General features: G+C 52.9%; 1 protein-coding gene and 1 long non-coding RNA gene across 14 annotated transcripts in view; one reads left to right on the top strand and one right to left on the bottom strand.

Moving 5' to 3' along the window:
• The window catches only part of Lingo1 (leucine rich repeat and Ig domain containing 1), a 177,851-nt gene extending 166,234 nt beyond the window's left edge, over positions 1-11,617 (top strand). For 9 of the 12 annotated variants that reach the window (NM_001361116.1, NM_001361119.1, NM_001361118.1 and 6 more), the window contains one exon: positions 8,762-11,613. In NM_001361116.1, the coding sequence (NP_001348045.1) occupies positions 8,774-10,618 (1,845 nt within the window). In that variant the 5' untranslated portion in view covers positions 8,762-8,773 and the 3' untranslated portion in view covers positions 10,619-11,613. Of the gene's footprint in view, positions 1-8,761 lie in introns of all 12 variants that reach the window. The other 3 variants (XM_030244330.1, XM_030244329.1, XM_006511086.2) reach the window with 1 other exon arrangement.
• Positions 11,618-11,659: 42 nt separating this feature from the next.
• Positions 11,660-23,421, bottom strand: Gm26868. Of its 2 annotated transcripts, none has more exons than XR_001779179.2 (3): positions 23,331-23,421; positions 17,856-18,060; positions 11,660-12,849 (listed from the first exon to the last, which is right to left on the bottom strand). It is a non-coding gene; the product is annotated as a predicted gene, 26868 (long non-coding RNA). The 2 variants fall into 2 exon arrangements; XR_379480.4 differs by lacking the exon at positions 23,331-23,421 and adding an exon at positions 20,992-21,729.
• Positions 23,422-25,040: the final 1,619 nt, after the last annotated feature.

The following is a 25,040-nucleotide window of genomic DNA, read 5'->3' as shown; positions in this document are numbered from 1 at the left end:
AATTAATCTCTCCCTGCCACCTCCTCTGCTGTCCTCTGCAGAGAGTCACTCTTGGCCTGGAAAGGGGGCAGAGGCCTAGCCAGCATCCCTTTTCTATGTGGTCCTGAGCAGGCCTGCAGATACAGCTGGGGGCCTGACTATCTCTAGTCCTTTGGCTTAGATCCAAGATGTAGATATCTCAGAGCCAAGAGAGGCTGATGACATACAGCTTCCAGAAAGGCCTCTGCTTGCATGCATCCTAACACAGGCTGCTCACAGTGAGGCCAGGGCAGGCTGCTCACCCACCTCCCATTCGTCTGGTTCCACCCACAGTCCTGGCTCAGCTCTCTGCACCAGCCATGGACACTTGATACCTTCAGCCTGGACATTGTTCTTAGAGATTTGCAGTGGTTCTCATCTCATGTGGACTTGTGCAAGGGCAGCTTGGTGGTTACCCAGCTGTGCAGGGCCCAGCATTCCCTGTGTCTGACCAGAGGATCTATCCCTGGCATGAGCTCAGTTTACCATGTTGGAAGAATGGGTTTTTGCAAGGGACTGGCCAGGATCCAGCTGAACAGAGAGGGCTTGACCAGCCAATGCTAGGAAAAGTGTGGTGTTTTTATTTAAACTTTGTCTAACCGTGACATAACTAACTCAGCAGATCTTGCCTTATGAAGTATCAGGGTTTTGTTCCCCCCCCCCTTTTGTAAAGCACAAATATCCAAAACCATCGCTCACCTGTGACCTGGCGCCACCATGAGATATATATACAGCCACACTGGAATGACAGAGAAAATAACGGTGTGTGTACAAAAAAGATAACAGCCTGAGATAGTGGGCAGCCCCTGGCATTCTGAGACCAAATTTCCTCATCTGTACGGTGGTCTCCAAGATGCAGCTCCTCTGGATTCAGACTAGCTCAGGGCCTTGACCTGACATCCCAAGCTCGGCCTGCTCATCAGTTCAGTGGGGTTGATACACTGAGGGCCAGCGAGGCCATGGTGCTTAGTATGTGCTCAGCATAAACGCCTTTCTTCCATCTTCATGAGCTCTCTGTGGCCAGCATGGTGAGGCAGCATGAAGTCTTCCAGCATCTTTGCATATGGAGAGATTATGCTCTCAAGGGGCAAGAGTGCTTCAAGATTTTGCAGATCAAGAGAAGACGAGGTATAACAAATCCCAGCTCAGCCCCTTGTTGCTGTGTGACTTTCAGCAATGCTATGACTTTGCTGTGCCTCAGTTCCCTGATCAGGAGAACAGGGATAAGTATACCAGCCTCCTAAGCAGAACAGGGATAAGTATACCAGCCTCCTAAGCAACTGTGAAGATAGCACCAGTTGACTGGCTGTGTGAGAACTACTCGCTTTGTCTGTATGTTTCGTAAGAGACTATAGGAGGTGAGGCAGAGTTTAGACTCTCCAGAGTTCCTACCGTGCTGCGGCCTTGAACAGATTCACAGTACCTCTCTGTGTTTCTGACATCTTGAATCACTCTATATAGTCTTGGGTGGCCTGGAACTGTGTAGCTCAAGCTATCCTCAAATCCACAGAGATCCCTCTGCCTCTGCTTCTCAAGTGCTAAGATTAAAGGCGTGCACTGATGTACCTGTTTCCAATTTTCTACCCACAGAATGGTGTAATAATTCCACCTGTCTCGATGGGTAGCTATGGTTTCCGTAGAAGGCCTCATGCCAGGGGCCCTCTAGGGGTAGGGGGCTTCCCGGCCACCATCACCATGTTGACCAAATTGCTAGCTAACCCCAATCCCTGCTGCTTCCCCTCCACTTTGGCTCAAATCTGTGGATCTATGCCCCTGTCTCTCTCAAGGCCTGGACATCCGCAGATGGTGGTAAGCTGGGGCATCTTGAGAGGCCCCAGGGAGTGAGTGGATGGAACAGGAGTATTCCTGCTTCAGTGGAGGATAGGGTAGGGGGTTTCATGGGTCCCTTTCTGTCCCTAAAAGCAGGGATTGGCATCTCAAGTCAGAAGAAGGGTCACATGGAGGTCACCTGACTTTCCTAAGTTTCTCTGTCATTACGTCATATAAACCTGGCCAGCATCTCTTCACCTAGGGGACAGCTCCCATTCAAGAAAGGAGTGCTCTCCAGTGAGGCAGGCCCAGCACAGGTGACCCTGTAAAATGAGTGGCAAGCTCCAAAAGCTGTCCAGTCCTCTCCCAGGATCACACAGCAGGATGAGGTACCCTGGCTGGAACCCAGGATACAGCCCATGAGCCCTTGGTCACCATAGTTGACTTTCTCCAGGTCCTATATATAGAAGCCTTTAAACACTAAGATGCTTTGACAATTAAAATTCATAATTTATCCCACAAATGGCCTGAGGTTGTGGGCTTGCCGGAAGGCTGGCAGCTCCTGGGACAGGCTGTGCTTGAGTGGGCAGGGGCCTCTCTCTCCCTTGCACTCAGGGGCCAGATGCTTGCCCAAAGCAGCCCAGGGAGTTCAGGACAGCCAAGGTGCCTGGAGAGTGGCCTGACCTTCCTTGACCTAAAAGGTTGATAGGTAAGCAAACCCGTTGGTATTCTCCAGCCACAGGTCAGGTAAACACATGAGGGGAAAGACTGAATTTCTCAGGGTGCCAGAGAGGCAGAGCTGGTGGCACTCAGCCAGGTGATCCCACACACACACACATTGGTGTACTCTCTGCGTCACACATAGATACTGGTATTTTCTCTGTGTGTGTCACAAACTACCCGTATGCACATACACCCTAGGAACCTAGCAACTCTTTGCCAGAATCAAGAGCCAGAGGAAAATAAAGAATTATGCATGACAAAGGACGTGACCTCAATTTTCTTCCAGGTTGATTTTTCTCTCCCGTTGGGGGTGGGGGTTGTAGCTAGGGGTGAGTACCAGCCAGAAGAGGACACACTGGGCTGTTCCAGCCTGCCAAGACAGCACTTCTTTAGCAGTTCAGTCAGTTGCTGATCCTCCTCTCAGAGGCCCCTCCCCTGTGCCCAGGTGGCCTGCTCCTGGGCTCTCAGCCTAGCCCTGCAAACTAACAGTACATTCCCCCATTAGCAGCTCCCTCTTTAAGCCATTATCAGCCATTCGCACCTTGGCAGGGATGAGTCAGGACAGTCAGAAGAGAGTGTCTTGAAGGAGCCCAGGGACTGGGCCAGGATTTGGGGCACGGGAGCCCCAATGGGAGTCTCCGGTGCTTTCAGATCGACCTGGCTACCAACCACCTCCTCCATCCTCCTCCTCTGCCGTTCCTTTTCTTTTCCCGAATACCTGCTTGAGCCTAGACTAGGTGTTGGAGGACAGGGTTGAACCCTATGCCCAGTGTTTCAGGAGCCATCCCCACCCACAGTGGTGTGATTCTTTGACTAGTTGAGGTGGGAGAGTCTAGGGGTACAGGGATGGATGAAATCCAACTTAGCATTTTAATCTACGGGCCATAGGGAAAGGGAGAAGGAGGGACCTAGGAGCAGTGCTCCAGAGCGGCTGCACAAGAGCAGAGCCCCCACCAGCTGGGTGATGACAGCCTGGCAGACTGGACATGGGGGAGAGGGACCAACAGGTAGCTGTGGAGTGTCTCTAAAGGGTACTATACTACCCAGCCTCTTGGTCCTAGATGCCAGTGAACAGGTGACATGCAACTAGCACTATCATGCTGTAACAGAGATGCAGAGACACTGAGGCTGAAGACAAAGAAAGGCCCCAGCAAGCCAGCAACTGGGAGCAAAGCTGCCTTGAGAGGCCCAGGCTCTGCCTGGCTTCTGCTCCTTGGTGACTGAGTCCCCCCACTTTCTCATTAGCCTCTGTCTGCTCATCTGAAGATGGTTAGCTGATCAAATCCACTGCAGGGGTAGTGGTGAGAAGAGGGTAGGTTAGCAGGCCCCAGTCTGACAACCGGATGCCATACAATGTGAGGTAGAGGCCAGACACGTGGTTTCCATGCAGGCTACACTCACTGCTGATGTATTTTTCAGGGGTCTCACCATGTTACTCTGTCTGCTCTAGAACTGACTCTGTAGACCAGGCTAGCCTGGAACTCACAGAGATCTGTCTGCCTCTGCCTCCCTGGTGCTGGGATTAAAGGCACGCACCACCAAGCCTGGACCTCTCCCTGACTGTTGCAACTTCCATGTCCCTGTGCCCATCTGTCACCCACCACCTGCTTGTCCTTCTGCCTCTCTGACCCATCCTATGAAACCCCATGTGACTCTCTTCTGCCATTCTCTCTTCTCTTCCTCTCCCCCTCTGGTTCTTTATGGGTAGTAAGGCTGAGTACTCTAGGGAGTCCTCTAGTCAACCTGCCAGCTCTACTCTGCCACGGACACAATGGCAAGAACAGTGGGCTTCAAAGCAATGTGCCCAGAAGCCCGGGGGACTACCAACCCTGTGGAATGCTGAGTGGAAACACCGTGAGATACCGACAGAGAGCCCAGCATACCCAAGCCTTCCACCTATGTAACAGATCATCCCAAATGAGGAGAGACTTGGGTCCAAACAGGGGCGTGGGTTCACAGGCAGCCAAGAGGAGAATCACTAAAGACATGCCAAATGGCCATATACTACAAAGGCTAAACACCTGCACATGGCTCTCTGAGGACCAGCAGCCTCCAGCTTCCCCAGGCCACATTATAACAGGACCCTCATGTGTGACTGTGCACACATACACAAACACACACACACACACACACACACACACACACACACGGTAGCTGGCTCTCCCAAGACCAGCAGACCCACTAGAGGGACTGAGTGCTGCTGTCTCCTGGCTTTGTGGCCTCATGCTGGCACAAGTGACTTCCTCTCCTGCACCTTGGTTTCTCAACTGTAAAATAAGTGTGAAATGCCCCTTGAGATCCCTGTCTCCTGGTTTCTGAGACCGTGTGGAAAGCTCCACCCATGCAGCCTACAGCTGCTGTTCTCAAGTGTCAGCCCCTCCCCTTTTCTCAAAAGCTTTGTGAGCCTGGCTGGGTGCTGTACCCAGGAGCCACCAAACACTGACTATGAGACATGTCCCCAGCCCCCACCCATGAGGAATCCCACACCCTTTCCTCCACCAGCAGCTGTTCTCCCCATCAGAGTCCCAGTGTGATTGAGCTCCAGTCAGGGGAGCTGAGCAGCCCAGGGCTCACATAGATCCCTCCCAGCCCTGATGAAATATCCGCTCAGGTCTTCAGCCTCCTCTCTGTCCCTAGACAAGGATGTTTCACTGTCCATCATTTTGGGTGTCAGTTCCCCAAAATTCTGAAACCCGGTGTCTGATGGCCAGTGATGAGGGCTAGGAAGAGCAGGCCCTGCCCAAGGCACCCAACAGGCTGGAGAGCTGCAAATGACCAGTGTTAGGCAGCAGCAGTGTCTGAGCCAGGCCATGCCTACCCGGGACATTAAGGAAGGTGTGGGCGGTGGCTGGCAACCCTGCTGCAGGGAAAGTTTAGAGCCTCGGTTTGAACTACACTGATAGCTCAACTGTTCCCCAGCCCCACTTTGGGGAGAACTCAGGCTACTTACTGCAGGGTCTGGGCATCACGCCCTGGGCACTGCTGTCCCCTGCCTGCTACCTGCCTGTCTCTGATGTTTACTTTCTTTGTATTTATTGTTCCAATTTTGAATTCTTGCCCTCAGGAGAAGCCCTTCAGGGGGCAAGGATCGGAATTAAAGCACTGATTAAAAAGCATAAAGCACCCTGAAAAGTGTAGGAACCGCCTTGGACTGCCTGGTGACGAGTTACACACTGCCCACTCAGCAGCCTGGTGACCCCTCAGATATGGCCCGCCCCCAACATGTTATACTGACACACCCGGTAGGAGCATGAGTCTTGGAGCTTACACTCAGCACTCTCTGCTGCTGCTGGGCCGGGATGGGCAGGCACTCCAGCCTCTCAGGGCTTCCGTTTCCCTACCTATCAGGACAACCACCTGTAAAAGACAGAGGGTGGCAGGCTGGGGAGACAGCCCAGTCTGTAAAATGCTTGCGACGCAAACATGCCAAGTACAGTGGTGCTTACCTGCAATCCCAGTGTTGGGGAGGTAAGGATACGGACCCCCAGAGCTTGTTGGTCAGCCAGTCTAGCTGAAATAGGAAACTCCAGACTCAGCAAGAGATGTAATGTGAAGGTGTAAGGTGAAATGTGAGAGAGGAAGCCTCCTGATGTTGACCTCTGGCCTCCACATGCACATGTATAAACATGCACTCACACACATGTGTGGTCACACACAGAAGAGCGATACAGAGGATGTGAACACATCTGACCTCACGGCGCATGGCCCGCTCATCTGTGGCTAACTGCCTGGCTTGGGGCGGTAGCTCTACAGGGCAAGGCTGCCCAGCTTCTCCATCAACACTTTTAAATCCCCCAGGTTTCATTGTTCAGTGGGCCTACCTCAAGGTCAGCCCCGGCAGAGGGGTTTCCATTCCCTATAGCAACTTCCTCTTGATCGCGCGTTGCCTCTCAGTGTGTTCTTGGGCAATTCACTATGGCAGGTAAGACAGCCTCCACCGCTGGGACAGTGGCAGTGTGACCCAGAGTTGAACATACATCACGTGGTGGCTGGAGAGCTGCCATTGGCTGAGGCGCTGGAATGTTTCCCGCTTTGTTCAGCTGCCAGGATGCTCTCCCCGCTTTTCCTTATGCAGGGCATCATGGCACCACCCTAGCTGCTCCTCCTCCTCTTTTCTTGCCATCCTCTTTCACCTTAACTTTTCTCTCAGTCAGTCGGACTGTCACTTGGAATGAAGTGTGACACATCACAATCACACGCCACTACTGGGAAGAATCAAGCATGTCTGTGTTGTAGGCAAGAGACGATATCTGAGTGACTTATGGATGACTTTGTCGGGGAAGTGGTCTTTGGGGCAGATGGTTGAAAAGGCATCTGGTACAGCTCTCCAAAAGGAAATGGCTTAGAGACTGGGTATGCAGGACCAAGTGGGAACAGTGTGTGGCTTTGCGGGGTGGGAAGGGATGCGCAGATTCGGATGCTGTACACATGTGCATGGGCGTTTGCCAACATCTGAGCTCCTTAGTCTGCTCCCTCGTTCAGCCTCTTCTCTCCCAGGCTAGCCCAGGCCTGAGACAGATGCTAAAAGTCCTATTTACCTCCTGAGGTCCCCAGCCTCACACCCACACCAGCCCCAGCTGCTGGCCCAATTACTTATTGATCGCCTGTCAGGATGTTTGCTTTTCTGGTGGGTCACTGGAGCGTGTGTGACTGTGGAGAATGGTCCTGTGGGGGCAGGGTAAGGAGAGGCTCAGACGGAGAAGAACCCAGAGAGAGAATGAGGAGGAGGGAGGGGGTGGGTGACAAAGCCCTTGGGGATAACAAAACTGTGCAGATTCCATAACATGTCAATGACACCATGAGTTCTCTCTGGTTAATCAGTCACTTAGTCGATCAACAACCAGGAAGTACCTGTCAGTTCTTGAAGACCAGTAGAGTATTTGAAAGTGTGTGGAGCCAGAGCTTCTAATCTACATTGGTCCCTACTACTGGTTGAGTGACAGTAACAGTCTCTCAGAGCCTCAGTTGTCTTACCAGTTGACATGGATGACAACTATGATAAATTGTGACTTGAGGGCAGATACTGTGTCAAGAGGTGAGGAAGAGCACAAATTGGGCATAGATAGGACTCTCACGCCTGGCCTCTCCATTCCTGGTAGGCTACACAGAGCCATGAGTATAGGGCATTATGCAGCAGGACAGCCTACTAAGGCCAGAGGCAAGGGTGATGGGCAGCAGAGGGTTTTTATCCCACTGGTCACAGAGGCTGCAGTAGAGCATTGCTTTCGTCCATCCCTGAAGACCTCTTGGTTCCTACCCACCCCATCTCCAGGCCATTTCCCACAGGGGAACAGAAGACAAAGCAGGCACCACTAGGACTGGGAGAGCTCTGCAGGGCCAGCTCCTGGGCACCGCTGCTCACTACACCTGCAGCCTCTGGCAGTTCCCACCCCATCTCTCTGTCGCCTCCCACCATGTCTTAGGACCCTTCTTTCACCAGCCTGGCACACTCAGTGGTACAGTGTGGGTGGGCACCTGTAAGACTGTCTGTTCTGGTCTCAGAGGTCAAACCATTAACTCCAGAGTTGCCCAGTGGTGGGAAGAGGTAATGGAAATCCAGAGAGGCGAATGGGCAGGACTTCTGAAAGGGGCAGCCTGCATCTTGAGGCTCAGGAAAGTCTCAGGCTTAGTTGGGTCTTCAAACCCGGGTGTCTGCAGTCTAGAGAAATGACATGCTATGAAGAATGGCAGGGTTAAGGCCAAGAAGCAGGAAGCACTCATGTCCTAGGTTGAATAGCTGATTCCATCAGGGCTAGACCCTTGTAGAAGAGGTAGTCTAGGGCTCACAGGACTCAGAGAACCCTAGGTGGGAGGCTTTCTGACTGGGTCCTGCTTCGGGATAGAGCCCCATCCTGGAGCAGATTTTGGTGTCTTTTACAGGTACCCAGGGCTTGTAGAGCACCCAGGACTCAGTGGCAGAGTTGGGTGGAGAGTTTGATGGTGTCTGGCAGAGAGATTGGATCCAGTTGTGTTCTCCCTTCCTCCTCAGGGCTATTTCCTGAAACCTGGCCTTAAGCCCTTTGATCCTCTGTGAATCAGGGTGGCTCACCAAGGCTGGCTTTATCCCGGAGGAAGCCCTGAGTGAGTTGAGACTCGGGGACATGCCTACAGTGACCTGCCTGTGAACCCTAAAGGAGATGGCACTGCCCCTCCGCCGAAACCTTTCCATCTGGGATGGGGATGGGGCGGGGTCTATCCAAGCACTGCCTGCTCATTGCCACCTTTGTCCTGTGCTTGCTTCCGGCTGCAGGTGAGCGAGAGGATGCTGGCAGGGGGTATGAGAAGCATGCCCAGCCCCCTCCTGGCCTGCTGGCAGCCCATCCTCCTGCTGGTACTGGGCTCAGTGCTGTCAGGCTCTGCTACAGGCTGCCCGCCCCGCTGCGAGTGCTCAGCGCAGGACCGAGCCGTGCTCTGCCACCGCAAACGCTTTGTGGCGGTGCCCGAGGGCATCCCCACCGAGACTCGCCTGCTGGACCTGGGCAAAAACCGCATCAAGACACTCAACCAGGACGAGTTTGCCAGCTTCCCACACCTGGAGGAGCTAGAACTCAATGAAAACATCGTGAGCGCCGTGGAGCCAGGCGCCTTCAACAACCTCTTCAACCTGAGGACTCTGGGGCTGCGCAGCAACCGCCTGAAGCTTATCCCGCTGGGCGTCTTCACCGGCCTCAGCAACTTGACCAAGCTGGACATCAGTGAGAACAAGATCGTCATCCTGCTAGACTACATGTTCCAAGACCTATACAACCTCAAGTCGCTGGAGGTCGGCGACAACGACCTCGTCTACATCTCCCATCGAGCCTTCAGCGGCCTCAACAGCCTGGAACAGCTGACGCTGGAGAAATGCAATCTGACCTCCATCCCCACGGAGGCGCTCTCCCACCTGCACGGCCTCATCGTCCTGCGGCTACGACATCTCAACATCAATGCCATCAGGGACTACTCCTTCAAGAGGCTGTACCGACTTAAGGTCTTAGAGATCTCCCACTGGCCCTACCTGGACACCATGACCCCCAACTGCCTCTACGGCCTCAACCTGACATCCCTATCCATCACGCACTGCAACCTGACAGCCGTGCCCTATCTGGCAGTGCGTCACCTGGTCTATCTCCGTTTCCTCAACCTTTCCTACAACCCAATCGGTACAATCGAGGGCTCCATGCTGCATGAGCTGCTGCGGTTGCAGGAGATCCAGCTGGTGGGCGGGCAGCTGGCCGTGGTGGAGCCCTATGCCTTTCGTGGGCTCAACTACCTGCGTGTGCTCAATGTCTCTGGCAACCAGCTGACCACCCTGGAGGAGTCAGCCTTCCATTCGGTGGGCAACCTGGAGACGCTCATCCTGGACTCCAACCCACTGGCCTGTGACTGCCGGCTGCTGTGGGTGTTCCGGCGCCGCTGGCGGCTCAACTTCAACAGGCAGCAGCCCACCTGCGCCACACCTGAGTTCGTCCAGGGCAAAGAGTTCAAGGACTTTCCGGATGTACTCCTACCCAACTACTTCACCTGCCGCCGGGCCCACATCCGGGACCGCAAGGCACAGCAGGTGTTTGTAGATGAGGGCCACACGGTGCAGTTTGTATGCCGGGCAGATGGCGACCCTCCACCAGCTATCCTTTGGCTCTCACCCCGCAAGCACTTGGTCTCGGCCAAGAGCAATGGGCGGCTCACAGTCTTCCCTGATGGCACGCTGGAGGTGCGCTACGCCCAGGTACAGGACAACGGCACGTACCTGTGCATCGCAGCCAATGCTGGCGGCAACGACTCCATGCCCGCCCACTTGCATGTGCGCAGCTACTCGCCTGACTGGCCCCATCAACCCAACAAGACCTTCGCCTTCATCTCCAACCAGCCAGGCGAGGGAGAGGCCAACAGCACCCGCGCCACTGTGCCTTTCCCCTTCGACATCAAGACGCTCATTATCGCCACCACCATGGGCTTCATCTCCTTCCTGGGCGTTGTCCTATTCTGCCTGGTGCTGCTGTTTCTATGGAGCCGGGGCAAAGGCAACACAAAGCACAACATCGAAATTGAGTATGTGCCCCGGAAATCGGACGCAGGCATCAGCTCAGCTGATGCACCCCGCAAGTTCAACATGAAGATGATATGAGGACGGGGCAGGGTGGGGGCACAGGGACCCCCCACCCTCAGTGGAAACACTGGGCAGGGAAGGTGCCTGGCTGCTGCCTTCCCACCTCCTCCCTGCCCTCCTCACACACTCTCCCCCTCCCCACACTCGCCTCGCCCTCACCGCCTGCCCTCCTTCTACCAGGATTTCAGAAGGCCAGGCCTGAGGACCCCACCTGCACAGGGGCCAGAGTTGACAAAGCCGACGAACCAACACGCGGCAGAGTCAATAATTCAATTAAAAAAAAAGTTACAAACTTCCTCTGTAACTTGGGTTTCAATAATTAATGGATTTTTATGAAAACTTGAAATAATAAAAAGAAAAAAACTATTTCCTATAGCTAGTCGGAATGCAAACTTTTGACGTCCTGATGGCTCCAGGGCCTTCTTCCAACTCAGTTTCTTGTTTTTCTCTTCCTCCTCCTCCTCTTCCTCCTCTCTCTTCTCTTCCCCTGTGGGGAGGGATCACTCAGGAAAACAGGGAAGGAGATTCCAGCCCCACCCTCTGGCCCACTCTGCTGGGCGCCATTTGGAGCCATGGGTGCCAGCTCAGCTCCAGGCCCAGCTCCAGCTGTTTTTTTGGCAGGAAGTAGGGGAGGGGATAGGACTGCCCAGGGGGGATGGGGTTTGTCTGCTGGATGTCAGGCAGCACTACCAAGGAGAGGTGGGGGTCAGGCTCGGGTGTGGCTGAAACTGGGATGGGCTGGGGTCCTCCTGGGGAACAGCACGGTCAGTGGAAAGAGTCAGGAGCCAGAGGCAGGCCGATTCCTCTCCTCTGGTCCCAGCTCTGCTGCTCACTGTTGTGTGACCTCCTTGCAGGTCGCTGGCCCCTCTTGGGCCTCAGTCTCCACATCTGTACAAATGGGAACATTTATCCCTGCCCTGCCTACCTCACAGGGCTGTTGTGAGGAACTGATGAGATGATGTATGTGAAACACTTTGTAATCTGTAAAGCGCTGTGCACATGTGTGTGGGTGACTGCTCTCATTATGGTCATTATTCTCTCACTGTGGGATGGGATCCCCATGGGGTCAGGGCTGGGGCTCCTATAGGCTCCTCCTAGGACAATGGCTGGGCTGGAGAATGTAATAGATTCTTCTACCTCTGACTGGGAGGCCCCCTAGATGCCAGCTTTGGCCTGGACATATCCAAAACTAGGAGTACCAGCTCTCTCCAGGTCTTAGCCACAAGTGTTTATTAAATATCTGTGCTACTTCCTGTGTACGGTCCTCAGGGCAGAAGGCCATTCTGGGGCACAGCCCAAACTGTGCTTGTCACCAGCTCTATCAGTCCTTGCACTAGGCCATGCTCTGGGCCTATCCTGGGTTTGGCAGGTGTCTCTAGGATTTGGGTCTGGAACCTAACTACCCGTGAGCTGTCCAGGAGAGCGAGACAACAGCCTCCACCTGGACCATACCCTGCAAAATCAACTCTAAATGCGCCCAACTCAGCCACTCAGCCTTGGAGAGGGTTGCCCTGGGCAACAGAGTGACAAGTTAGTGGTGGTTTGTCACTTTCCTAGAAAGCATCCTTGGGCCCTCTGTCTGAAAAGCTAACAGCAGCTCAGTCAACAGAGCTAGTTCGCCCTGCACCTTGTGTCTGTGGGCAGGAAGGGCACAAGCCAGGGACTCTCCACTCCATGTTGGTGCTTTCTCTATGGACAGCTTCGGTTTGACACTACATAGGCCCAGGTGACCTGCCTCCCATTCATCCTCTGGCTAAGGGAAATCTACAGCAATACAGGGACCAAGGAGTACAGGCCTGCCTGAGTGAGAGAGCAATAGGAAAGCCTGTTCCCAGAGCCTGTAAACTGCTGGGAGGCAGGGCGTCCAGTGGGCTCCCACGTCCATGCCAGGACCTGGGAGTGAGCAGCATGACTGGTGAGAGAGCCTGGAGTCAGCACTCAGTCCTTTACTTATTCACTCATTCACTCATTCATTCATTCCTCAGGCATCATTGTCATGGTTCCGCTCCAGCTTAGTTGATGTCCAAGGCTAGAGCCAGCCTTGCCCCGACCTGTCCTCCTAACCACTGGCCAGGACTGCCCTGGTTCTGGACATGGCTTGAGCCCCCTTGGTGACCTCCTACAGGACTCCATGGAGATCCCTGGAACTAAGGTTAGAAGGTGCTGATGTCCAAGGTCAGGTCTGAGTTCAAGTTCTAATTCTGTCACTCACCAGCTAGGCCTGACTGTCCTCCAAGCCGGTTTCTCACCTGCAGAATAAAGATACTTTGTTTTTGAGTCAGGTTTCACTATGTAGCCCTACCTGGCCTAGAACTCATACATCCCCTACCTCTGCCTCCTGAGTACTGGGTTAGAGATGTGTGCCACCATGCCTAGCCTCCACCTGACTGCTTTTGCCAATGAAAAGGATCAGATGAGGTGTCTGTTGACTGGTACAGTGGCGATGATGTTGATTGCTGTTACATCCAGCTCTTGTGCACATACAGAGGGTGAGGATCAGGGATGCCAGTAATTTAATTGAAGCTGGTCAGCCTTCAAGTGACAGGACCAGGGTCTGCTTCAGGCTCTCAGAGCCACAGCCTTCTCAGCCTGGCCCAGGGCTTCTCAGTCAAGCAGGATGTAAGAGATCTGCATCCAAGATGTAAGTCATGTTGCACGAGGCTTCAGGAACCCTGCCAGCCTGACATCTCCTGAGCAGGACCAGAACCCAGGCCCTCTGCTGTCCAGTCTGGAGGCTCTCTGAGAGGCTGTGGACTCGATCTTTGGAACACCTCAGGTGCCGCTGAAAGGGCCAAGGCGCTAATTTTCTCCTGGCTACTGGGGCAGAAATGGTTCTCACTGAACTCAGGGACATCAGAAAATTCTTAGGTTGTTGTCAGGTTGGAAAATGTCAGTTTGGGACAGGAATACCCAGGGTCATAGGATAGGGGTGATTGTCTGGAAGCTAGAAAGCTGGAGGATGTTGGCACAGCCTCTTTTTACTGTGGAAGTGTCACCACAGAAGAGGCCAGTGAGGTACACTACTGCTGTAAGCCTTGCTAGGGCTCATGCTGGGGAGCCTACTTCTCTGTGCCCAGCAGCCTCTGGAGGGGACACAGGAGCAGCGGAAATCCAACCTAGGACGCACAGGCACTGGCCTGGGACCTGACCTCAGGGGCACACAGAACTTAAGTATTTCTGGCCATAATCCTGGGGTCCTGATCTGCCCTTGGGAGCCTGCCAGGATGTCCTGCCATCCCAAAAGCTGCAGGTGGCTGTGCCCAGCTAACCTTTCCACCTGGGACCAAGGGGAGAAGTCATAAGATGCTACTAAAGTAGAAAGGACAAGATCTAGAATACTGAGGGTCTGTCCATTTTCCAGGGGGTGGAACCAAAGCCACTTCCAGGAGCGGGACATGACAGAAAGATGAGGGGGATCACCCTCACAAAGTAAATGACTGACTAGACACCCAGGAAGTGAGCACTAGATGGAGCACCGTGCTCTGCTTTCTGCTTACTCCTGACGTGTCAGATGAGTTCAGAGAGGGAGAGTAACCCACCAGAGTTACACAACAGAGGCAGGAAGGTCACCTTTGGGTCAGGCTGGCTCTGGTTCAAATCTAATCACCACTGAGACCTCCGTACAAAACGAGATTCAGAATCTGATTTTCAGGATGTCTGGGAATATTAAAGATCATGTTGTGTGTACACTGGGGTACATTTGGGGTACATTGGTGATTGTTGTGATTAGCCTGATGGGTAAGCAGGGCAATGGTTACTGAACCCAGGAGCTGGGGTGTCAGAGATTTTGCAGGACCTGGTGCGAGACCCAGAAGTCCTGGGTCTCCAAATGGGGTCAGTTAGAAGCCAATCTGGGTTACCTCGGCCCCATGGTTCCTGGAGGCCTAAGTACATGGGCAAGTGAGAGCAGACATGGTATCTGTCTCCCTGCTTATGGTAGAACAGCCCAGGGCCCTGAAGGACAGGGCCACTCGTATGAGTATTGATGAGAAGGGGCCACAGGCAACAAAGGGAAGAAAGCAGAGTAGACCTTTGGCTGATGTCAGGGTTCATGTGGCACAAGACAAGGACAAAGGTAGGGGGTGTAGTTCACTTGGGAGAATGTTTATGTAGCATGCACAAGGTTTAATCCCCAGTACCACAAATAAGTGTAGTGGTACACACCTGTAATCCCAGGAGTAGAGGCTGGAAGATCTAGAGTTCAAGGTCACCCTCAACAATGTCATGAGTTCAAGGCCAGCCTGTGGCCTTATAAAACCAACAAAACCAAGGACAGCACAGACCCACCAGAGGGTGAGTATCCTCCTGCAATAACAGTCCATACTGGACTGAAAGTCACTCCCTAACTCCAATCCCCCTTAGGAAATCCCCAGCCGGACTCCTTCCCAGTGTGTCACAGAAGGGACTGAGGGGGTGGGGGCGGGATAGAATTTTGCTACTCCCAAAACTTAGTGGTTTGGAAGCACAACCATTTATGATACTCTCCATTCTGGAATTGGTGCAGAGTTTGGGGAAGACAGCAGCCTATCTCTGTCCTGTGGGATGTTTGTCTATCAGGGAGATGTGACGGGAGCTAAAAAGATTCAAGGTAGCTGCTTCTAACGGTGTCTGCTGCCTTATCAGGGGAGGGTGGGAAGGCTGGGGAAGGCTGGTCTCTGTTTCCACACAGTCTGTTCGGACTAGCATAACATCCTGGAGGCTCACCTCTACAGCAGTGTAACAAGCCGTCAAGCATTGGAGGCCTGAGCCAGAATGTTCCATAAGAACATCTGGGCGCCTTCTGTTGTCTAAGCACATCACTGGCTCCTCAGCTTCAAGTTGAGGAGAGTCTGACACCTGCCAGGAGAAACTGCCTGCTCATACTGGAGGCAAGCAAGACAGGAAGTGGCCACAGACCCCAGGAAGTCACCCTCTACAGAGGTGGTTCTCAACCTTCCTAACGCTGCCACCCTGTAACACAGTCCCTCATGTTGTGCTGACCCCTAACCATAGCATTCATTTCATTGCTAATTCATAACTGTAATTTTACTACTGTTATGGATTGTAATGGAAATACTTTTGGAGATAGAGGTTTGTTAAAGGGGTCACTGACCTACAGAGAGAACCGCTGCTCTGTGGGAACATCTATAGTCCCTCTGTCCTTGGAGGAGGCATCCGTTGATATACATACAGGCCTCTAGAGTTTTCTCAGGAGTAGGGGACTCCTGAGACAGTCTGGCTTTGCTGTCCCCTGGTCCCCACAATATCCTTTCTGTGGCAGGCTGCAGCAGAGGCAGGGGCAGTAATTCTGTCAGCTGCAGTTTATCAGGGGTGGTGCTGACAGATAGGCTACAAGCCATTCCTGAATTCTCTTCTTTAATCCCACTCTGAAGATAACATATTCCCTGTGAGAGGCAAATCTGGAGAGTCAGGAGGTAGAGAGGACAGCGAGGCCCATCTCCAGGTAGGTTTGAAAGCCAGAACTCATTCTCAACCACTCTCAACTCAGGCTTCTCATCCGTGAAAGTGGACGAAGCTACACTACCTCCTGCAGTCTCTCTTTCACGGATGAATGAGGTGCTGGTGGCGGGCACACTATGGTGTAGGTAGGTGAGCAGAGTGAATGTCAATGCCCATGGTCACGATGTATGCCAGTCAACCCTCCCAGGCCACCCTGGCACCTCAGTAGAGTCTAGAAATCTAATCAGAATACAAGGAGGTTTAGCAGCTGTGCTAAAGGCCTGGTAATCTGGCCTTGGCATCTATTAGGAGCTGGGGACACAGTGGCCATGCAGTGCAGTCCTAGGTGGTCAGAGCTCCCCCTAGGAGTTCGGTTGCTCGGCCTGCAAAGGGATTTATGTCCTCCTGTTATGGTATAATCTGCATTCACAACTCTGGCTGTTACTACAAAGGGAAGGCTGGAGAGGCCTCTGGTGACCCAGAGACTGGGTCTCTGGCTGCCCTGGCACAATCCCAGGCTCTCTCTTCCCTCAGCTCCTTTGAGTCCAGCCACCACCTCAACCAGGACATCAGCAGTGACCATGCCTGGTTCTCTGCTCATCAACTTCATCCTTGCTCCCCAACCCCCCTGTGCTGTGGAGACACCTTCCTGAGAGTGGTGTTGCAGAATATCCCGGGTACAAGAAGATGAAGCCAAAGGAAGAGCAGGCCAGGGAGGAGCAGGGACAGGGGTCGTCTCTGAGACCATCCCTTGCCCACTGCACTGAGCCCAGGGCTGATCAGCACTAAAGCAGTGGTCTACCTGTTTTGACAACAAGAAACCCTGGGCAGGGCCCAACCACTGCCCAGGGCTGTGTAGCGGCACCATGATGCTTCAGAAAGTGCTAAGCGCTCTGCATTCCATTGTGTAGATGAGGAGCAGGAAGAGAGGTGACAGGCACAAGGTCCCAAAATAAGTCGTCAGCCATAGTCCCTGCTCTGACTCAAGCTGAACCAGGAAGTGGCCACACGAAAGAGGCTACCACCACTGCCACAGCCCTCAGAAAACTTTCCCCTGGGACGCACAAGGTCAGGCGAGTGGGGGAGGGGGCAGCCGGAGGCCCTGACTTTGTTCTGACTCGCAGACATTTACATAGGTCGTTAAAAAAATATGGCGTCGTAAAGAGAGGCATGGGCACAGTAAAGCCTGGCCCTCCATTACCTGCCAGCTCCCCGGCTTCATAAGGGACACTCCAAGGACACAAGGAACACGGCTGAATGGAAACTTAGAGCAGCATCCACAGCAGCACCCAGTGCTGCGAGGCAGAGCGGGCTGGGACCTGTCCATGGTCCAGCACTAGACCTGGACATGCTTTGGGGGTGACCTTGCTAAGTATCTCTGGTCCTATCTTTCCCAAGAGCCTAGGAGAAGCCAACACCATCTGGGCCTTCTATCTGTTTCCAGCTTCCCATCATGCTCCAGCCTGGCCTGCCCATGACAACGAAAGCAACAATCACAACCTCCCCAGGCATGTGCTTGGCCCCGTTAATCCCCATCTTCAAGGTGGCATGCTACCCTGATAGTCACCTGGGACAACTGGGAGCTATGGCCCCTCCACCTCCCCAGCCTTGGTGTCCCTTCTGGCCCATTTCCCACACTGCCTCAAATGCTGCTCTGTGCAGAGCGCCCTGAGACTTCTCATCCAGATAGCTAGGAAGTCCAAAGTCCCATCAGCAGGGTAGGCTGGGGTACAGTATGAGGGGATCAAAAACAGATAGCAGATTTTTCAAAGTGACCCAGAATCTCTGAGTGCCCTGATTTAAAAAGAAGATGTACTTGAAAGCTCCGCCTTGCTTGCTAGATCTCCCTGGGTTGGACAGAAGCCTCCCTCCTCTGGGTGGATGCTGTTTCCATGGAGAGAAGCCAGGTACAGGATGATGGCCAGGGAGGCTGAGGCAGAATGTTGGCGAGAGCACTCCAGGGGCAATGGTGAGTTGTTGTGTGCTCTTGTGACACATCTCACAGCTGAAGGAGGAAAGTCCTGGAGGCCAAAGAGTCCAAAGTGAGTATGCACACCTCTGCACACACAGACACCCCACCCCAGTAAGCTCACACACCCACCCCAAAGCACTCAACATCTGTACAGCACCCCCTCCCATTCTCCCACACTGACAGGACAGCAGATTACATCCACACAAAACCTTACACACACACGCATACGTGCTCACACGCACACGCATATGCACATGCACACGCACATGTGAGGCTGAATGTAACATTTACATACATGGTAGCCTCAGCCTAGAGCCTCCTCATCCTCACCCTCAATGAGGGCGTTCCAAGCACTGTATCCTAGGCAACCAGCCTGAACTATCTAGCTATGCTACGAGGGACTGGGGAGGGGGCATGGTCATGGGAACCACATCCATATACTTCCTTGGGGACCTGTGTGCTTTGGCCCTTGTTCTTTAAAGGTTGAGAGACTTGGGGCTAGAGTGATAACGATGGCTCAGGAGCACCCAGACGAAAATGAACCATGATGGTGCTGATTGATCTTTCTAGATGGGCTTGGGTGAGCATATTGGCCAGAGAAGCCATAGTTGGCTGACTCTCCCCTGACTACATGTACCTATGCATACACACACACACACACACACACACACACACACACACACAACTTCTTATGGCAAACTTCAGTTCGTGGTCTAGGCCCTTCCACAAATGAATCCTCTAACTTTGGGTTTGCCAACATGGGGATCAGGTAAGACTAGACGCTGAACTTTTTACCATTGAAATATAGCATATCGGGACGTTGGGTTGAGTATAGGGGCTTAAGAGCACAGAGTCTGCAGCCAAGAGAGCTGGGTCCAAATCTTGGCTCTACCACCAGCCAGCTGTGCAACTGTGGCAAGCTGCCCATTCAGCTTGTGAGGAGTGAATTAGATCGTGCCTTGGAGGCCCTTAGAACTGGGTCTGGCACAGAATAAGTGGCCAATAAATGTGTGCCCTACTGTTATGATTCATGCAGATCTCCACAGCTTTCAGTGCCCAGTCGTTGTTCGAAACATGCAGAACAATCATGGGCCACTAAAGCCAGAGCCTCATGGGCCCAGGAGGAAGGTTCGTCCCCACCACACAGTCAGAGCTTTACCAACACCAGGTGCCCTACCCCAAAACGAATTTTGTCCCATTGGGGTGAAATTAGCAGTCCTGATTGTCATTTTCCTACTGGGTGCTTACATTGAAATTAAGCACGGTCTCTCCCAGGCTCTTAGGCAGGGCTCTGCATGCGAGCACATTCTCTATTTCACGGCCCATTGCTTTCAGCTCTAGGAAGATTCACCTGCTCCCACCAGAAGGGGAGTTGTTCTCCACCTCCAAAGGCACTGGCTACAGGATGAGGCTTTAGACCTTCCCATCCTAATTCAATCTGGATTTGTACACTGTCCCAGGACAGTGTATGCCTCTACACACCCTGGGCGGTCCATAGAGTCAGGTACTAGCTCAACTCAGCTGTCATTCCTGTGTGTTCCCTGGGTTTTCCCCACTTGGAAATGGGATGTTGTTTGATCTAGAACTTCCCCCATCGAGTACCTACTTCTACAAGTCACTGAGAGGCACGGGTTGTAGTAGGAAGAACGTGATGAGCAGGACCCTACCTTAGGAAGCTTAGAGGGCAGGGTGGGGAGGGTGGGAGCAAACCCGCGGTTCATGGGAAACATTGGAAACTGCAGGGAGAAGGCTGGGAAATAGTTCAGTTGGTAAAGTACTTGCTATGCAACCATAAGGTCCTGCTTTTAATCCCCAGAACCCCCCACAAAAACCCTCAAGCAATGACACACTTGGAACCCGGGGCTACGGAAGCAGAGACAGGCTGAGTCCTTCACTGACTAGAGAGAGTCTCAAAAAACAAGGTCATGGCTCCTGAGGAATGACAAAGTTGACCTCTGGTTCTCTCTCTCTCTCTCTCTCTCTCTCTCTCTCTCTCTCTCTCTCTCTCTCTGTGTGTGTGTGTGTGTGTGTGTGTGTGTGTGTATGTGTGTGTGTCTCACCCTGTTAAGGAAGAGATGAGTATCAAGCATTGTGAGAAATCACAGGGTAGGATAGGAGCAGCTGTGAGTCACAAAGTACTCTGCGCCCTGTCAATCAGCTATTGATTGGAAACCACAATCAATGGAAGGGGCCATAACTCCCAGGTCCCAAGACTGTGCAGCACCTCTTTCCTCTACTGCTGCTACCTTCCTGGGACACAGGCCCAAAGTCCCCAATGCTCAGTCCCCCGCCCCTGCTCTCCTGTCCCATCTCACTCTAGGGGGCAGGCAAGCAGCAGCCCCCCACTCCTTTATCACAGCAGGACCTGCCCTCAGCCCTGCTTTACATAATTGGCTTCTGGTGAGATCGGTCGGAAGCGATCTGCCACCAGCTTAAGCCTCTGCTCTGCTCTGCGATAATCTGCAGGCACCCTGAGGCACATTACTGCTCTTCTCAGCAAAAAAGAAAAAGAAATGAAGATCATGGCTCTCCCTTCAGGGACTGTTGGCAAACTTGGATACCATGTCCAGGAAAAGTACCAAGCTTGTGAGATGTGCCCAGTAGGTGCCAGCCACTGCCCTTCAGGAAATGGAGTAAGAGCCCTGGGCCACTCATGTGTTAACTACCAGGGCTGTCTGTGTTCCCTTAATACTTGACTGCTAGAACAGCCCATTTGACTGGGGGAGCGGGGGGGGGGGAGTGGGGGGACAGTGAGAGGGTGTTCCTGTTGAACAGACGCTGGGGAAGCCTAGGCCAGTGTGGCGAACAGGGACAAGGGAGTGTTTCCTCTTTCCCTTCGGCTCAGCTTGTGACTGCACAGAGCCACCTGTCCCTCTCTGTAGAGGTGGCTTGCTCAGATGTCCTGTCAGGGGGATGCATGACTGAGCTTGTTGCCCAGAGATGGCAGCCTCAGCTTCCCCAGCCCTCAGGGACAACTCACCAGCTTCCCTGTTTAGCTGTAGACTCCCAGAGGGAGCTGTCAGGCCAGGATTAGGTCAAGTGTCTACCGTTGGTCCAATCAGCCAGGACAGGACCAGGAGGCAGTCAAGGCTTTTTCTCTTCTGGGCTGTGGGAAGGACAAGGTCTGGACGCGAGAATACAGACAGAATGAAAATGATCCTCCCCACCTCCCAAAACTGGTGGCTCAGCTCCAGCTGCCTGATGGAGTCAGGGGCAGACACGTCCTCCTGCCTGGACGACAGGCAGCTGAAGAGCTCCCCATGTATTCGGAATGTGCAGACAAGGTTCAAAGCCGGTGTTAGCCACTTTCTCATGCCTATTCTTTCACTGTGGATATCCACTCCTCTGGTCATGTTCAGACCACATAAAAGGCTCGCTCTCCTTGCTGAAACCAGTGTTCCCCAGGCTGTGAACACTGATGTTCTAGAACATGTGGTAAGAATCCAGATTCCCAGGCAAGACCCAGCCCGACTGGATCAGAACACCTCCAGAGGACCTTTCCCACCGCATCAGCATCCTAGGCATGCCATCCAATCATGAGGGAAGTCAGCCCAAGCCATAGGGACACCCATGCAGCAAAGGAGGCGGAGCATCAGTTCCCAGCCGTGCAGGCACCAGCAAGGGGCCAGTTCATTCTCTCAGGTCCTCCTCCCGGCCTGATCTCACCCCAGCCCCATTCCCGTGCTGGGAAAACAGAGTGGATAGCCCCGCTCTGTCTGATCACAGGGCCCTGTGATAGGTGAGATGAGCTTCCCCCAACCCTGACCCCCTGGGGTAAGTAGTGAACCCCAGTCTGACAGTACTTCCTACCCTGGATGTGCCTACTCTATGAGAGGGCACCTGAGTCACACTGAACAGCTCCATGTGTCCTTGCTGTTGAGCACTACCTGGTTGCTTGAGCCACCGCGGCTGATCAAAACCCTTCCCTGGGATTTTGAATACGGTTTTGTCAAGAGGGAGGCTGGGGAAGGCCTCTTAGAATTTATAGACTCCTGGAGGAGCAGAGGCCGGCAAAGAAATGTCCCTACAAGAAAGGTAACACTGGTTCTGTTTTCCTCTGTGGTCCCTTGAGCCTGCCTCTCAGTGGGTTGCAGGTCTGTAGGCCACAGCAGAATTCCTGACTTTGCTACTGAATGAAAACAAGAAATAAAAAAGGAAAAGGAACATGACTGGTCTCGGGGTTTGGCACCAGATGAATGAAAAAGAGAAACAAAAAGGAAAGAACATGACTGCTTCTAGGTATGGAGGAGAAGGTTTATTGTAGATTAAAGGGACAGCATGGCCCTTTTATATGGGAGACAGCATCTCCCAAAGTCAGAGACATCTGGGAGAGCCCAGAGTGAATGTGACCCTGAGCCATGTGAGGAGGCGGGGAGGGAGAAGGGAGAGAGGAGAGAGGGGAACCAGGTGCAACTGTCAGGAAGCTCAAAATAGTGCAGACAAAAGGGCCAGGCAACCAAAATGGTTGGATTATGTAGAGAAGGGCACCTGGGCTGGAGAAGTTTAAGGTTGGGACAAGTATGCCAGCCAGGAGGGCCTTGTAACAGGTAGGGGGATGGGGGACACAGGGAGCACCAGGCTGCCAGGTTTGCTTTGATATGTTAAATAGGCACCTAAGCCTTTGTCCCAGGTTTGAAACTTAACAGCTACCACACACCACGGGTGGATGGCCTCTTCACTCCTTCCCAAATAACTCAGTTTCTTGTCACTTTGCTCACAGCCAGGGTCTGTCCCAGGGCCTTGGAATGAAGGTAAGGTTATGATGAAACGTTTAAACAGCGTGATTGCAGAGAGATCTGCCACTCTTCGGAGCCAGCAAGAAGGCTGGGTGAATCAAGACACTTGCTGAGAAAGAAATTCAATCCCACCCACCCACCCACCCAGAACCTGTACACCGGGAACAAGAGAACCGACTCTACACAGTGTCCTCTGACCTCCAGTCCCACGGTGGCCTTCCCCAATAATGACGACTACAACGATGACAATGACAACCCCACAACAACAATAGGTTGAGTTTTTTGTTTGTTTGTTTGGTTTGGTTTGGGTTTTTTGTTTGTTTTTTGTTTTTGTGTGTGTGTGACAGGGTCTTACCATGTGGCCCTTACTGGCCTCAAACTCACAGAAATCAGCCTGTCTCTGCCTCCCTAAAGCTAGGATCAAAGGCATGCGCTACCACACCCAGCAATAATACATTTGTTTGGTTGGTTGGTTTTTAAAGAAAAGAAAAAATTATCTCCAGTCTTTCCTCTCCCACGCTGGAAACGGCGTGGGGGCGGGGGGGGGCGTCTCCACCTGGGAGATGTCTCTGGGCTTTGTTACCTGAACATATCAGTTCCATTCTTTTCCATTCGACTCAACTTCAGCTCCCAGTTTCTAACCAAATCTCTAGCCCCCTGGATTTCAAAGTCCAACAAGACACATTCTGATTGGTTGAATTGAGTCAGATGATGTCAACCTAGCCAATCAGTTAAGGCCAGTGGATGTCTGGGAAACTAGCGGACCCTCCCTGGCCCGGTAGAAAAGAAAGTTTATCTGCAGGGCCAGGCGTTCCCTCTGCTTCAACTCTTTGGTCTCCTAGAGAGCGCGGGCCTCAGAAAGACCCACGCTGCCCACTAGAACCTGACACCATGGTAGGACAAATGTCCCTGAAACGCTGATTCTCAGCGAGCCGGGAAGAGTGGAGGTCTCAGGCGTGGATTCATCTGGCTCTGCCATCAGAGCCTAGTGGCTGCTGAGGGACCAGCAGGGGTGACCCTCACCCTCAGGCACCAGCTGCAGGCCTGATCTGCATCCTGTCCAGATATTTCCAGTAAATAAACATTGACGCTTTTGATATCATGTTAATTTCACAGGCGGCTGCTCTGCTGACAGTTTCCACACTCTGCCAGCGCCTCTTGTCAGCTTTATACTCACAGGCGGACAGCAGCCTGCTCACTGGCCACCCCACGTACAGACATAAAAACAAATGCCTTGCTGCCAGGCACAGGCCTATGATCTCACCACTCAGGAAAGCTGAGGCAGAAGGATTGCTGTGAGTTTGAAGCCACCTTAGGCTACAGAGTTAAGACTGTTTTAAAGACACTCAAGTTGCTATGAAGCTGTGACCATCGTGGACCCCAGGCCGTGGAGAAGCAGTCCCTGTGCAGGGCACCTACAGCTCCTGGAACAAGGATCAGGCTACAGTAGTGTGGTCTTGGTTCTGTCTCTACTTTTCTAGGCCTTGGTTTTTCCAACTGTAAAATGAGATTACTATTTCAGCACTTCTTGGGACCTGCCCCAAAGCCCAGGCAACTTCTGCCTCTCAAAACTTCTCTCTAAGCTATCCAAAAAAAAAAAAAAAAAAAAAAAAAATCCACAGAAGAGATTGCCTGGCTCTGCCTTTTGCATAGCCCTCTGAGCTCTCTCAAGCACAGACTGGAGGCCAATATGCAGATGGGAAAGCTGAGATTTACTGCAGATGGGGATTGGCTGGGGGCCACAGCCAGAGGCAGGAAGAGAACCAAGGCAGGACAGAGTCTGTGGAAGGGATTCTGTCCCTTCCACACTGCCCACTTCAAAAACCAGGATCATATGACCAGAGAAATGGTGTGGTGGGGCTCTCTTCCTTGTCCTAAACCTAGCTCAGCCCCACACACATTACTTGTTCTCTCTCTCTCTCTTCTCTCTCTCTCTCTCTCTCTCTCTCTCTCTCTCTCTCTCTCCTCTCTCTCTCTGTGTGTGTTTATGTGTGTGTGTGTGTGCTCGCGCATGCATAGTCATGAGATCTCATGCATATGCATGAGTTATTCTATTCCAGGATGAGCTTGGGACCACTCCTGGTTAGCATCTCTTTTCTGTGCTCTCAGTTCTGTGAGGACTGTCAGCCAGGGTTCCTGGGCTTCCCCGCAACTTCTCCTGACACTGCCCTACCTGTGGCCGCAATGGGAATGGGGAAGCAAACAACCCAGGAAAAGACTGAAGCCAAGAGTCAACAGTGACCGTGTCCCAACACCCACCCCATGAGTTCAGGCTTCACCAGTCCTAAGGATG

The sequence above is a fragment of the Mus musculus genome, chromosome 9, assembly GCF_000001635.26.
Source record: "Mus musculus strain C57BL/6J chromosome 9, GRCm38.p6 C57BL/6J".
Classification (NCBI taxonomy): Eukaryota; Metazoa; Chordata; class Mammalia; order Rodentia; family Muridae; genus Mus; species Mus musculus.
The sequence above is the reverse complement of the archived record's forward strand: the minus strand, read 5'-3'. Positions and strand labels throughout refer to the sequence as shown.